This window comes from Musca vetustissima, unplaced genomic scaffold (genome assembly GCF_032173495.1).
Source record: "Musca vetustissima isolate MV318-11 ecotype Yass unplaced genomic scaffold, APGP_CSIRO_Mvet_v1 utg70434, whole genome shotgun sequence".
NCBI lineage: Eukaryota > Metazoa > Arthropoda > Insecta > Diptera > Muscidae > Musca > Musca vetustissima.
The window spans coordinates 16,021-31,702 of NW_026886790.1; the positions used below are offsets into that span (position 1 = coordinate 16,021).

Sequence of the window (15,682 nt, forward strand, 5' to 3'; positions counted from 1 at the left end):
AAAATAACAACTAAACTCTAAACTTGGCTTAATGCATTTGTGGTTAAGAGAAGAAATGTAAAATGGTTAGATATTTAAATTCCAATGAAAAATAAGGGAATTCAAATATCTAACATTTCAATCAATAAATTAAAATAATTTGTATATGGCTGTGGTCTCAATATTGTTTTTCTTTTTGCTTTAAGTTAATGCCTTTAGTCATTTGTTTTTCTTCGGAAAATCGTAAAATAAAATAAAAAGTAAAAACCCAAGAGTGAGAAAACTTATAACTTAATTTCCTGCCATTTGTGCCGATTGACCCATTATACTCGCCTCCGCCAAGGCGGATATCGAAGACATGGGTATACCCAATTTACGTGTGACATTTATTTGAGCCACAGCCGCATTTCTCAATGCACACAAATGGCACATCTCCGCCTGACTCTTGGCCAGCTTGATAGCCTTTTCAAACAATTCCACAGCTCTATCCAAATTGGCACGTTGCACTTCCACTGTGCCCAATGTTTCATAGGCCAAACCACATTTATCATCGATTTCAATTGCCTTCTCCATCAGGTCAATGGCCAGGGCAATATCACCCTTCCATTGCAGACTCATAATACCGCGATGTACCAGCAACGAAGCATTATCGGGAGCCAATTTGATGGCCTTCTCATAGAATTGCTCAGCCTGGGGGAATTGCTGTTGATCACTCAAGACCTGGGCCATTAAACTATAACATTCCACACAATCGGGATATTTCTCCACAGCATTCTTAAATTCATTCATGACCATCATAAGACGCATTTGATCCTGAGACATCAGAGCAATACGATATTCAGCATAACATTTCTGAACATAAGCCATGGCATTGTTTGGTGCCAATTTCACGGCCATTTCAAAATCATCTAATGCTTCCGAAAGCTGATCCAAAAGAATAAAGATTTGGGCCCGTTGATGATAGATATCAGCACAGTCAGGTTGGAGTTTTTGAGCTTTGGCAAAATCTTCAATACCGGCATCTTTGTTTTCTTGTTGTATATACAATGAGGCACGTCTTATCAAGGCATATGTACGTAACTTCTTATCAGCGTCATCTGCAAGAACAAAGCGGAGATAGAGGAGATGAAAAGAAATTAAAAATAAAATCTACGGACGTAAAGATAAGTCAGGGTCTGTGAAAGATAAATCTAAAAATGTACGCCATAACAATATTTAAATAATCTATGCCTATGGGAGAACTTCATAAAATTATTTTAAAAATCTACACCTATGGGAGAACATAAACAATATTATTTTCAAAATCTACGTAGGAGAAGCTCTGCCAATGGGAGAACCTCAAAAATGATTTTAAAAATCTACGCCTATGGGTGAAATCTAGACAAATTATTTAAAAAATCTTGGCCTATACCCTAGATTTTTTTTTTTTTAATTTTATTTGAGAACCTATGGAGGAGCCCTAAAAAAATTATTTTAAAAATGTACGCCAATAGGAGAACCTCAAAAAAAATATTTAACAAATCTACGCCAATAGGAGAACATCAAAAAAAAAAAAAAATTAAAAATCTACGCCAATAGGAGAACCTCAAAAAAATATTTTAAAAATCTACGCCAATAGGAGAACCTCAAAAAAATTATTTTAAAAATCTATGCCTATTTGAGAACCTATGGAGGAACCCTAGAAAAATTATTTTAAAAATCTATGCCTATTTGAGAACCTATGGAGGAACCCTAGAAAAATTATTTTAAAAATCTACGCCTATTTGAGAACCTATGGAGGAACCCTACGCCTAGAAAAATTATTTTAAAAATCTACGCCTATTTGAGAACCTATGGAGGAACCCTAGAAAAATTATTTTAAAAATCTACGCCTATTTGAGAACCTATGGAGGAACCCTAGAAAAATTATTTTAAAAATCTACGCCTATTTGAGAACCTATGGAGAAACCCTACGCCTATTTGAGAACCTATGGAGGAACCCTAGAAAAATTATTTTAAAAATTTACACATATTTGGGAACCTATGGGGGAACCCTAGGAAAATTATTTTAAAAATCTACGCCTATTTGAGAACCTATGGGGGAACCCTAGAAAAAATATTTTAAAAATCTACGCCTATAGGGGAAGCCAAGAAAAATTATTTTAAAAATCTACGCCTATAGGGGACCCCTAGAAAAATTATTTTAAAAATCTACGCCTATAGGGGACCCCTAGAAAAATTATTTTAAAAATCTACGCCTATAGGGGACCCCTAGAAAAATTATTTTAAAAATCTACGCCTATAGGGGACCCCTAGAAAAATTAGTTTAAAAATCTACGCCTATAGGGAAATCCTAGAAAAATTATTTTAAACATCTACGCCTATGGGGGAACCCCAAAAAAATTATTTAAATAATCTACGCCAATTGGAAAATCTGAAAAATCCTTAAAAAATTACGCCAATGGGAGAAGCTCAAACATTTTAAAAAATTTTAGCTACACCATTCTGCATCCCATATACAAAAAATACTCCCCACCGCTATAACTCACCATTATTGATCACAGCATCCAAATCCTGTTGAGCCTCCACAAATGAACCCGAAATCAAATGGAAAGTACCACGCAATAGCAACGCTTCTGTTTTATATTGTGATTCCGATTCAGATGATTCCAGCTCTTCATTGCAAGCCGCAATAATATCATCATATTTTTCATTATCCAAGGCCTGCTTGGCACGACCAAAACCATGAGATTTATCCAGCGACTCGGGCAAAGACATTGTCAATATGGGATCCGAAACAAAGGAACGCATATAGGTGTTAATAAAGCTCTTCGAGGGTAATACAGGTTTCTTATCTTTAATGGCCTTTTCGGCATCTTCACGTCCGGTCTGTTTTAAAATGCGATCGGCATACAAAATCGTATTGTTATTTTGGAACATTTCCAAAATACATGTCGCAGTGACATCATCTAAACATTCAGAGATTTCATTGGTGGCCTCATAGGCTTTAGCCCTGCGGAAATAGGCTTTGGCATAGCGGGGATTGTATTCCAACGATTTGGTACAATCTTCCTTGACTTTCGGCCATTTGCGTAGCATTTCGTAGCTGGCAGCACGATTTTGATAGAAAATGGCTAAATCGGTTTTATTGTCCTTGGGACATTTGTCAATGGCCTTGTCATAGAAGCTGATGGCTTCATCGAATTTACCATTACGATAACAGGCATTGCCCTCGTTCTTGAACATGGTGGCCTCCTTCAGGGGAGACAATTTTTCATTTTCCAGCTCGACAGTCTTCTTTTTCTTTTCCAATTCCTTGTCCTCGGTGGTGCCATCAATTGACAGGGACTGTTTATTGGAATCCAAAGCCTTTTGCTTTTTCTTGCCGCTCTCATCGGAACTGCTAGAGGGTGGGGTGTTTACCTTGCGATAGACATAGATACCCGCTCCAATGGCCAATGGAGTGCCGATCAGCAAAGCCAATTGCCATTTGGTTAATTTTACATTGCCAAACTTCAAGGTTGTGGACATTTTGATGTGTGTTGTTGTTGTTTTTGTTGCAGCTGTGACAATTTCTTATAGACGTGTTGTTGTTGTTTTTGTGACTAGCGCCCCAACGTTCAACTCTGAAATGAGAATCAAATAGAAAAATTAACACTTGTGTTTCAACATTGATTTATCACATTTTGAAATTCAATTTTTTCTCAGTTTCATTGCAAAAATAGTTGCAGCTTCTTTTTCACACAGCACCGCCAATAGGCGTTTTATTTCATTCAGCTGCTTCCTTCCTTCCTTCTCCATCCAATCATCCACTAACCTTTACTCTCGTGTATTTTTCTAAATTTTTATTTTCTATTCGTTGTTTTACTCTCCTCAACCAGTTGAGAGCTCGATTTTATTGGGAATTTGTTAAAACAAACAATCGGATTAATTGATTTGCATTGAATTTTGTTTATCGCCGACACGATTTAATTCACGAATTTGATTTAATTTATGTAATTTTACTCGTAAACCCCCAAAAAGAACAAAAACCAACCCGAGAAATCTTCTAATTGGGAAAAAAAGGCAAGGCATGTGAATAGAACAGAATGACATTTGCAAAATGGGGGGTTGCCACATGTATGCTGATTGATTTGGTATTGTGTGGGAAAATTCCCAATTACTCGGATACATGAAATTAGATAAAAATTATTGTCGAATAAAATTTAGAAAAATAAGATTTAATTTAATAATTTGACAATTGAAACTCAGAACGTTCATTTGATAGGTCCGTACCTAATTTCATGCACATGCGTGACATCCGCCTGCCTATGCTAAATTGTAAACAAAAAGTACATTTTTGATCCGAAAGAGATGAAAGTTGACACAGCTTGAAATTGGAGAAAAATCGATTTATATTTATATATAACTCCCAAATTCCCAAGGTTTGTCTGATGGAGACGAGATCTAGCATAGCATATAAAATTGACTCTAGAATAAAATATGTTAAGTTTCATTGGAGTCGGATAAAATATAGATCTATATTTTTATTTTCTGATTTTATATAAATGGTGCACAAAACTCCAAAGGTTTGTCCGATTAACACAAAATGTTTCACAGCGTACAAAGTACAGGCTGGCGCAGGCGTTTACTGTAGGGAATTAGGACTATATATGTCGATAGTCAGGCGGCCCTGAAAGCGGTGAAGTCGCATACTATAAACTCGAAAGCAGTTCATGATTGTAAGACCGCTTTGAATGATATACGACAGATAGTTGGTTTATGCTGGGTTCCAGGACATAGTGACATGGAAGGGAATGAGATAGCCGACGAGCTTGCCCGAGGGGGCTCACAGTCGTCCAATCTTCTGATTGAGAGATCTGCTATTTCATTGACAGAATCCGTGCGTTCCATTGCGAGGTAGTCGATAACAGATGGCTAAGGGAACCTGCTTGCAGAATCTCAAAATCTATCTGGCCTGAATTCTCTCGTAAAAGAACGTCTTCGCTGCTGGAACACAATAAGAGTGAGATCAAAATCGTTGTGGGGATTATAACTGGTCACTGCAAAATTAGATCTCTCACTTCTAAGTGGGACTCCAGTGGAGAGGATTACTGTCGTCTATGTGAGGACGAAGAAGAACTAGAAACAATTGAGCACATCCTCTGCAAACCCTAACCTAACCTAAGTACAGGCTGATATAGGTTGGTTAGGAATGTACGGTTGCTAATTAGCTTTGTCAAAAATTTGACTTGGCTAAAATAATCTCTCTTCCGCCCTTTTTTTTCTCACTATCTTTTCACTCAGAGACATTTGTTCCTTGTGGTCATCTATGTCAAAGCTTAGGTCTGCTTGGGGGCAATGTACACATACATAGGATATATAGACGGCAGTAATCATCTCCTTTGATTTCCCATTTTGAAATGTGGGATGTAATACTGCAGTGACCTGTTATAATCTTCACATTGATTGTAATCTCTCACTTATTATGGGACAACAGCGAAGAAGTTCTAGGGCCATCTGTTGCCGACTACCTCGCCGTAGATCAAACGGATTCTGCCAATAAAACATTCAATGGGCTGTTGCACAGATCTCTCAATCGGAAGATTGGACGACTGTGAACACCCTCTCGAGGAAGCTCGTCGGCAATTTCGTTCCCTTCCATATTACTATGTCCTGGAACCCAACAAAAATTAACTATCCGTTGTATATCACGAAGAGCAGCCTTGCAATCACGAAACGTTTTTTAGTGGATAGTGCACGACTTTAAAGCCTTCAGGGCCGCCCTACTATCGACATATGTAGTCACCGGTCGGCAGTAAGTGTTTTGACTATCTCAGCCGCTTTCGTAGTTTCAAAGATTTCTGCTTGAAAAACGCTGCAAAGATTATCAAGTTTATAGTTATAGATTTCTAGTTTCCTGCAAAGACATAGAAACTGTAAAGACTCGACAAAATGCATTTTGACAAAATAGTTTATGAAAATATATATCCTTGAAGGCGTCAAAGTGCAGACCTCTGATTTTATTTACATTTTATAAACACATTTTCGCGTATTGGCGTTTTTATTCTTAACATGCTTCTGTTATGCCTGATTCCCCCTAGATAGTTTTTCATAAACTATTTTGTCAAAATGCATTTTTTCGAGTCTTTGCGGTTTCCATGTCTTTGACGCCTGCGCCAGTGCCTTCCATCATCTTTGAGCCGTCTGTAAAAATCGACAGACCGGGCAGTGGTAAAGAGCCATCAGTCCAGGATTTCCTACTAGGAAACTCTACTCTGATGTCATTAAAGTCTCTTTGAGAGGAAACATAGTCACTAATGTGAGCACTCCTCACAACCTGGCGTCGTGTGAAGGATACTTGCGTGACCAACGTTTAGCGACTTCCAGGTATCCGTTTCCCGGAGCCTTAGAGCACACCTAGCAATTTGGAATTTAGTCAGAGAGTCCAATGGTTGGAGGCTCAAGATTGCATTCAAGGCTGCTTTTGTTGTGCCTCTTAGCGCTCCCCGTTGTCAGAATCGATACCGATCGCTGTACTGTATTCGTTTTAGTCAGCAGTATCTTTTTGATGAGCCCTTGGCAAGGCATCACATACAGCTAGTGTATGATCTCTGGTCTTAGTCCCCAACTCTTACCTATAGAGCTCTTGCAGGAATAGAGTGTTATTAGTTCTTTCTTAGTGCGTTCCTCACATTCCTATTTCACGTTAATTTGTAGTCAAGGATTGTACCAAGGTATTTTGGTTCTAAGGAAAGGGATAAGGTTACTCCATCCAAAGATGGCAAGCGGAAATTTGGAATCTTACGTTTCCTAGTGAATATCACTATTTTTTCTTAGTGGGGTTTTTGCCAAGACCATTGACAAGTGTCCAGTTGGGCAGAGTTTAAAGGGCTCCCTCCATAATGTCTGAAATAGTCGGCAGAAACTTTTCACTGACTAGCAAGACTACATCATCAGCATAGGCTACAGACTTTTTTAGGATGGTCGAATTTCAGCAGTATCTCATTTATCACCAAAAGCCATAAAAGTGGGGACAGTACTCGTCCTTGTGGTGTGCCTACGTTGACAGACATCCTCACGGAACTAGCTCCCAAGGACGAGTTGATAATTCTGCTTCCCAGCATTCTATCAATACAGTCCGTTAGGAGGGAGTGGATACATGCTTCGATCATTTCCGATTTCATCGACATGGGCGAGGTGCATATTCAACGTCAAAAAATTCCTGAACGGAATCTACGAACCAAAATTGCACATAATTGGCTGTTACAGTATCGGAACCATCTATCAGTACAGGCTCTGTCGAAAAAATAATTGATTTCTTTTTCCCCAACCTAATATATTATTATTCTATTTTATATAAATGGAGCACCTAACTTCATTTTTTTGTCCGATTGAAATGAAATGTTGCATAGTGTAATAAATCTGGGTCTGAAATACCATGTGTTTTGTTAATATCGGTTCGGATTTCGATATAGCTTCCATATATTCCCAATATTTGTTTGATTAAAACGATATTTTTCATAGCGTATTGAATTGAGTTTGGAATAACGTGTGTAAGGTTTTATTGAAATCGGATCAGATACCAATATAGCTCCATATTGCATACCGGATACCGATGACGTATGTCAAGTTTTCTTCCTTTCGGTAGAGATTTACATATAGTTCTCATATATAATTTTGCCCGATTTCATACAATGGTATCCAAGCCAGCCTGGTTGACATGGAGTTTGCATATCAGTTCTGTCGACAGAATATTTACTTATGAGCATGAGTGGTGTTGAGATTACAAAAATACAAAGGAAAAACAAAGAAGAGAGAAAAATATGTGGCTTAAAAGGAAGAATACATTAAGTCGCAAGAGATTTTATTCTGCAGTGACCTATTAGGATAAAAATCTCACAGACAGCTGAGTCGATAATGAATTTTACTCTAAGTTAGAAGGGTTATGTTTTAAAAAACGGAATCATAAAAGTACGGTGAAGGCTCCAAATCAGTGTTGCCGAAAGTGGGCATTTATGCCCAAAAGTGGGCATAAATAATGTAATATTTTGGACTTGGGCGGATTTTGGGCATATTTTTCGTTTCCGGCGCATTTATTTTTTTGTGTATTTGTTTACGCTACACAATTATTTTTTGAGAAATAGTTTTCTGTAGTGATCGGACAATCATTATAGGATAAAATTGACCAAAATATTTATTAATGTCTTATTCTAATCGCTCTATAGATCATAAGTATGATCCGAATATCATATAATTTATCCGGGAAGTGGATCTGGGCATCGAAGAACATAACAATCTATGGTGGACATGTTTTATCCAGGAACATATTAAATAAAATCATTTGTACTTTGAAATCATCTCAACTATCTTGACTTATGTGTTGGGATATACCAAAATGCTCATATGTGGACAAACATTCACTGAAAATGTATGTCCAGTGGTATTTGTCAACCCCTTCCGAATATTCTGTTCCGCTTACTGGTTTTCTTTTAGGTCATTCTGTTGGGTTTCCCGACATATATACTACCTCAATATGGTTTGCTGTGGTCTCTATTGCCAAGGTGGAACATTTTTATTATATTGTGACCGATTATTGTCCTAAATTTATATTAATTATAAATATTAAGGCCTTTCATGTTTAGACTACACAGTATTTACCATTCGCTTTATTTAAGGTATATGTTTTTATTAAAGAGTTGTGCCCTAGAGCCCATTTATTCGGATTTAATGCAGATTTGGTAACATATTATGATGTGGAATAAATGCATGAAATCAACATTTACAACCATTTAAAATATTGACCCTGAAGCAATAAATTTAATCTAGGTTCCGTTCAACTGATATTGGATGAACAAATTTTAAAAATTTCGGCACTTTGTGGGGAACTTGATTTAAATTTGGAAGAAAAATATGTGTTAAGTTTGGATTAAATCGGTTACTTCTTTCGAATGATATCGTGCGCACCAGTCATCCAGACGGTTATTTGTTAATGGACTTCAAATTGAATCGGATTTGATCCAAAGACACATGGGGACTAAACGAATATTTCGATGAGGTACTTTTTCCGCAACATAGTACAAATTTTTAAAACAAAGACATTAAAAAACTATTTAAAAATAAAAATCAATTTTGCTATTATTTTCCCCATATTTCCATGCCGCAAAACAGTGTACTTTTTTGCATTTGAAAAAATGTAGAACACTCGCTTTTAATACTTAACGTCAGTGTATACCTTTTCAACTCTTGAATTTTTGGGCATAAATTGTTGATTTTGGGCACTTTTTAGGGAAATTTTGGGCGGAAATAAAATTTTCAAACGGCAACACTGCTCCAAATGCCATTTTTATTCCCCTCATAGTTAATGATTACTTGACACAACTCCATTGAACTCATCTGGCAACAATCTCCACTCCAAACACTTCCCAAAAATACGCAAATGTCAAATTGCCTCGACATATGACACATTCGTCGATAATACCGTTCACCGTCAGAAATTCAGTAGATTTTCTCAGTGACAGCAGCAGCAAAAATTTCTGTGAAATTTTGAATTGCCGAATTAATCGCAAGAAATCCAACGATTTACAAAAACATCAATAAAAACCCCCAAGTGGAATAGAAAATTAACAAAATAATGGCACCAAAAGCAGGAAACGTTGCCAAGAAACCGGTCAGTCAAGCCTTCAAAGATAAATCGAAACCCCAAGATGTTCGTCTGTCGAATATCCAGGCAGCCAAAGGTTAGAAATTGTTGCAATTAAAATTAAAAAACGAACAAAAACAACGCAACGACAATTGCAGAGGACAATTTAAAGTGAAAATGAAGAGAATTTGAAAAGAAGTTTTTCAAAATTACAACAATTAAGTGAACAATTGTAAATTTATTAAACAGTTGTGCAAAAAAATTGAGAAATAATGCAATTAACAAAGGCGGCTTCTGCAGACGGAACAGTCTTATCGACTGCCGGTTGTGACAAATCGGTTTGTGTGTGGGTTCTGTTCGCTGTATTTATGGATGAGAGGGGTGCGCTCTCGGCTAGGAGTCTCCTCTCGAATTTTCGACATGTGCCTCTAACACCGAAAAAAATGACTCATGTGATATGTAAAATTTTTAAAAATTACTGATTTTTGAAAGAAAATTGGGTTTTGAGGGAGTTTGAATATCGAAAATTGTTTATGTTTGTAACTTTGTCTCTTCATGCCTGAATGTTGTCATCATGACGTCACTTTTACTATGTCTCGTGAATCACAACCAGCAGCTGTGGTTAAAATTTCGGAAAATTTGAAAATACTGCAAGTTATTAAATTAAAGGTTATTTTTTATGAAAAATTAGTAATTTAAAGAAATTTGTCTTTTACAGCTGGTCGTTCCAAGTTGATACTAACCCGGAACACTCATATTGATTTCTTTGTCATGGTAAAGACCATCTCCTTTATGGAAAAACATGTAGTTGTTGGGGACCATGCATAGGTTTCTTATAAATGTTTGTATTAAATTTCAAATTACAGTCATTTGGAATGTTCCCAAAATGGTCATATTTCGAAATTAATCTGCCAGGCCGTGTTCACTTTTTTGACCACTCAAAATTTCAATTTACCTTCAAATATCGTACACTGGAATTACTACTTAGCGCCATATAGATTGGAAAACTCAGCTAGGACCATCAAAGTGCCGAAAACAAAATCGGACTTTTATATGGGACCTACATGCGTTGGCGGTGAATATCGCCGTCAAATGAACTATCAGCTGTACCATCTATTCTCGGACATCGACATATCTATTCTCAGAATTTCCTTGTTTTTGTAGGGTTCTAAGGCCCATATCTTTTGATACACAACAGATACAGCCACATATCGCACCAAATTGTGGTCTATCATTTAAGTCAAGATTGGAGGGGGACTATAATGGACGTATGTTCGACTTTTAGGGAGTTTTTCAAAAAAATTGGGGACCAAAACCCAGTTTTTTGACTATATCTCCAAAAACGGTTTGAAAGCATCATATTATAATTCATTGGAAAATGATACCCCTTCTATATTAACTGGATCCATAGAACCGGATATAACCGGGTACCCGTACTTGAAATTTCGGGTCAAATAACCGGGTTACCGGGTACGAAAGATATCCCCAAGAAAAAAGATATCCCCATAATTAGGGTGAAAATACCTACCTCTGGAAAAAAATTCAGAAAATTCTAATCGTTTTTACTAAATTAGAGTTGTTCCTCGCACTTTTATATGGAACCTACATATACCCATGAAATATAAATTTCCGTCACTCTACAAGAAGCATGGGTACTAGAGCAAGCAGATGAGGCAGCTCTTGGCATAAAAATTCTCCGAAAGATCTATGGGCCGATCTGCGTTGAAGGTGAATATCGCTGAGCATGAGCTATTCTAGCACATCGGCATTGTCAGACGTATCGAGCTGCATCGACTACGTGGGCTAGGTCTTGTTGTGAGAATGGATGAGGATGCTCAAGCACAAAAGGCATATAAAAGCGAGTCTACCAATGGCTCACACAGAAGTGGAAAGTCACAAATTAGATGGAAATATTAAGTGCAAGAGAACATTTCCAAACATGGTCTTTCAAATTGGAAGAGCTGCGCTCCAGTCCGACGCGCTTGGAAATGCCTTTGAATGTGCACGTCGGAGTGTATAACATTCGGGCCCTAAATATCCCAAAACTTAGGAACCCTAGGACTCAAGTTGTTGTTTTTTTTTTGACATGGAGGACCTTGTGGACCATACACAGATTTCTGTTAGATTAGGAATTTGATTCTGGCAGCCTTAGCTACTGCAACAAGTTGCTATAATCTAAATTCTAATTTCATAACATCTGTTTACTGACCCCTACCCCCACACATTTGGCTATGACCATCTGTTATCCCAACTGAACTTAAGGCCAGTTTGACTTTTATTTACCATATGTTTTTAATCATCTGTTGAAAGGTACCAGAAGAGGTTGCACTATACAGATCAGGACTAGAAGGGGTCGATCGATAGGTCTCATCTTCGGATATGTTCTAGGATTGCTGAACGTATTACGATTTACAAATTTTGGATCAGATCAGACATTTCATTCTTTCGATATTGGATTAAAATTTTTTTTCAAAATTTTGACTGAAAAGGAGTATGTTTTCCATCTTCGGGCATGATCTAGGTTTTGAAAAAAAATATTGTGATGTGCAAAGTTTCGATTATATCGAACATTTCATTCGTTTGATATTGGATTAACATTTTTTTTTTTAATTTTGACCCTTTGTAGAGGAGGTAGCAGAAGGAGTAGACCTATGAGTACCAACTTCGGACATGATCTACGTTTGGAAAAAGTATTACGAAGCGTGAAGTTTGGATGTAATCAGACCCTGCATTCGCTTGGTATTAAATTTAACAAATTTTCAAAATTTTGACACTTTGTGGGGGGAGATATCGGAAGGTTCCCATATTCGGACATGATCTAGGTTTGGTAAAAGCATTACGATGTGTAAAGTTTTTACATTTCCAAAATGTTGGCTCTATTTAGTTGAGGTACCAGAAGGAGTGGATCGATGGGTGTCATCTTTGGACTTAATTTAGCCAAGGTGAAATTATTACGAAGTTTGAAGTTTGGGTCAAACCGGACATTGCAAGCGGTTGGTATTCAATTAACAAATTCTCCAAATTTTGACACTTTGTGGGGGAAATACCAGAAGAAGTTAACCAATGGGTCCCATCTTCGGACTTGTTGTAGGTTTGGTAAAAGTATTACGATTTGTAAAGTTTGGATCAAATCGGACATTCCTTTCGTTTAATAAAGGATTAACAAAACTATTAATATTTCAATTTAGGGAGGTACCAGAAGGAGTGGATCGATGGGTCCCATCTTCGGACATAATATAGGTTTTGTGAAAAACCAAATCGGAAATTCCATTCGTTTGATATTGAATTACATTTTTTTGGCGGACTCCATCCCAATTTATTTAAACCGTCCTCAATGTTCGACCCATTATATCAATGTCATCGGCGTAGGCGAGTAACATGTGTTGTTTGGTGTACAGAATGCCATTTCTGTTCACCTTTGCGTATCGTATGACCTTTTCCAGCAGAATGTTAAAATAGTCTGAATCCTCGTTCGGTATTGAAGGGCTCCGAGAGGTCCTTTCCGACTTTAACTGCTGATCTTGTGCCAGTTAAAGTCGGTTTGGTGTTTTACTCAATGATTTTCGGACTTCGTTCTGACTCCTGTACATCTCGATTTGCTCACGCTCACGTTTTTCTGGTCCTTTCTTCTTTTTCTGAAAATACGGTTCTCCTCTCCATCCATCGCACTACGTGTTGCTATTTTCTGCAGGGTTGCCCTATACGCTGCGTTTTTCACATCGGTAGCATTACGAATATTTTTTTAAAAAATTCATTCCTTTAAAATAATTTCGATGTATCAGAGCCGACATTTGTTGTATTATTTATATTTATTATATATTTTTTGTAAATATTTGAAATGTATTTTCAAATTTTAAACTATTTATTAAAAATATTTTTTTCTTCTCTTACAGCCGTCTGCGATGCCATTCGCACCAGTTTGGGTCCCCGTGGTATGGACAAAATGATCCAGGCCGCCAACGGTGAGGTTTCCATTACTAATGATGGTGCCACTATTTTGAAACAAATGAATGTCTTGCATCCTGCTGCTAAAATGTTGGTCGAACTTTCGCGTGCTCAAGATGTTGAAGCTGGTGACGGTACCACCTCGGTTGTTGTTATTGCCGGTGCCTTGTTGGAAGCTTGTGAAAAATTGTTGCACAAGGGTATTCATCCCACCGCGATTTCGGATTCTTTCCAACGTTGTGCCAATAAGGCCATTGAAATTATCAATGATATGTCTACACCCATTGCTTTGACAGATCGTGAAACATTGATTAAGAGTGCTTCGACTTCATTGAACTCGAAGGTGGTATCACAACAAAGTAGTTTGTTGGCTCCCATTGCCGTAGATGCTGTTTTGCGTGTCACCGAACCCGGCAAGGAAAGTGCTGTTGATTTGAAGAATATTAAGGTTATTCGCAGTTTGGGTGGTACCGTTGAAGATACCGAATTGGTTGATGGTTTGGTCTTCACCTCACGTTCGGCTGGTATTAATGCTCCCAAACGCATTGAAAAGGCCAAGATTGGTTTGATTCAATTCTGTATTTCGGCACCCAAGACTGATGTGAGTACAGGCACAATTTCTTATGAGTAGATCATATTTTTAATTGTCTGTCCTTTTTGCTTTGCAGATGGACCACAGTGTCATTGTCTCCGATTATGCCGCCATGGATCGTGTCTTGAAAGAAGAACGTGCCTACATTCTCAACATTGTCAAACAAATCAAGAAGGCTGGCTGCAATGTCTTGTTGGTCCAGAAATCCATTTTGCGGTAAGTTTTTAAACCAAGTATTTATTATTTTTTTGAATTCAAAATATTTTTTGGAAAATGAATAAAAATACCCCCCACAAAAAAATGTTTTTAAAAAATACAGTGATGCCGTCTCCGATTTGGCTCAACACTTTTTGGATAAAATCAAGTGTTTGGTTGTCAAGGATGTCGAACGTGAGGACATTGAGTTTGTGTGCAAAACTTTGAATTGCCGCCCCATCGCCTCTTTGGACCACTTCACCGCTGAGAATCTCGTCAACGCCGATTTAGTTGAAGAGGTTTCCAGTGGTACAAATAAATTCGTCAAGATCACTGGCATCCAAAACCCTGGCCGCACCGTCTCCATTGTCTGCCGTGGCTCGAACAAATTGGTTTTGGAAGAAGCTGCCCGTTCATTGCACGATGCCTTGTGTGTGGTCCGTTGTTTGGTTAAGAAGCGTGCCCAAATTGTTGGTGGCGGTGCTCCTGAAATTGAAATGGCTCTTCAATTGGCTGCCTATGCCCAGACCGTCGAAGGTGTTGATGCCTATTGTTTCCGTGCCTATGCCGAGGCCTTGGAAGTTATTCCCTCCACCTTGGCCGAAAATGCTGGCCTCAACCCCATCGCCACTGTGACAGAGTTGCGCAATCGTCATGCCCAGGGTGAAAAGAATGCTGGCATCAATGTACGCAAGGGAGCCATCACCGATATCTTTGCGGAGAATGTTGTCCAACCGGCTTTGGTTAACATTTCGGCCATCTCCCTGGCCACTGAGACCATACGTTCGATTTTGAAAATCGACGATATTGTCAATACTATTTCTTAAGTTAATCTAACAACAACAAATCAGCATTCTCATTAAAAACAATTCATAAAAAATATCATATTAAAAACTCTTTTTGTTTTTCGTTCGTTAACCACCCGCCTTCTCCTATTGCGTTATTATTACTTTTTATTTTCTTCTAACACACACACACTCATCTTTAATAAGTATTGCAAGGTTTAGTTTATATGCTTTAAGATTTTTTAAACAACAAAAAGGATTTAAAACAACAGCCTGGCATTTACTATTTATAAAGAAAATAATAAAAGAAAAGAACAAAAAAATAAAAATTCCTACCAAATTTTATTAATCATCACAAAAACAAAAAAATGTTTGAATTAAATTCACCCCAAAATAAATGAAAGAAAAAAAGAAATCTAGTTAAGTATCTGTTTTAATATAGAATTAAGTTATGAAATTTAGGGAAGATTTTAATGTAGGTTAGGTTAGGGATGTACGTCCACTCGGAGACTAATGTCCATTGTGATCATCCTTTTTTTACCTGTAAAGAGAGGAAAAGAGTTAGTGGAATAGCAAGGAAAAAGA

General features: G+C 37.5%; 2 protein-coding genes across 2 annotated transcripts; one reads left to right on the forward strand and one right to left on the reverse strand.

Annotated features, from left to right (window-relative positions):
- Positions 1 to 255: 255 nt before the first annotated feature.
- On the reverse strand, positions 256 to 3,520 carry LOC133334267 (mitochondrial import receptor subunit TOM70-like). The gene is made up of 2 exons (XM_061542557.1): positions 2,508 to 3,520; positions 256 to 1,076 (listed from the first exon to the last, which is right to left on the reverse strand). The coding sequence occupies exons 1-2, from the start codon at positions 3,487 to 3,489 to the stop codon at positions 271 to 273; spliced, it is 1,788 nt and encodes a 595-aa protein (XP_061398541.1). The 5' UTR covers positions 3,490 to 3,520; the 3' UTR covers positions 256 to 270.
- A 5,943-nt stretch (positions 3,521 to 9,463) lies between these two features.
- On the forward strand, positions 9,464 to 15,174 carry LOC133334269 (T-complex protein 1 subunit delta). The gene is made up of 4 exons (XM_061542559.1): positions 9,464 to 9,677; positions 13,474 to 14,126; positions 14,194 to 14,333; positions 14,437 to 15,174. Exons 1-4 carry the CDS (start codon positions 9,572 to 9,574, stop codon positions 15,137 to 15,139), a joined length of 1,602 nt encoding a protein of 533 aa, XP_061398543.1. The 5' UTR covers positions 9,464 to 9,571; the 3' UTR covers positions 15,140 to 15,174.
- Positions 15,175 to 15,682: the final 508 nt, after the last annotated feature.

What these genes read in the sequence shown, in the direction of transcription:
- LOC133334269 (XM_061542559.1), top strand. Translation starts at nt 9,572, where the DNA reads ATGGCACCAAAAGCAGGAAACGTTGCCAAGAAACCGGTCAGTCAAGCC. An exon ending in GAATATCCAGGCAGCCAAAG is followed by an intron (nt 9,678 to 13,473) that starts GTTAGAAATTGT and finishes CTTCTCTTACAG; the next exon opens with CCGTCTGCGATGCCATTCGC. An exon ending in GTCCAGAAATCCATTTTGCG is followed by an intron (nt 14,334 to 14,436) that starts GTAAGTTTTTAA and finishes TAAAAAATACAG; the next exon opens with TGATGCCGTCTCCGATTTGG.
- LOC133334267 (XM_061542557.1), bottom strand. Translation starts at nt 3,489, where the DNA reads ATGTCCACAACCTTGAAGTTTGGCAATGTAAAATTAACCAAATGGCAA. An exon ending in GGATGCTGTGATCAATAATG is followed by an intron (nt 1,077 to 2,507) that starts GTGAGTTATAGC and finishes TTGTTCTTGCAG; the next exon opens with ATGACGCTGATAAGAAGTTA.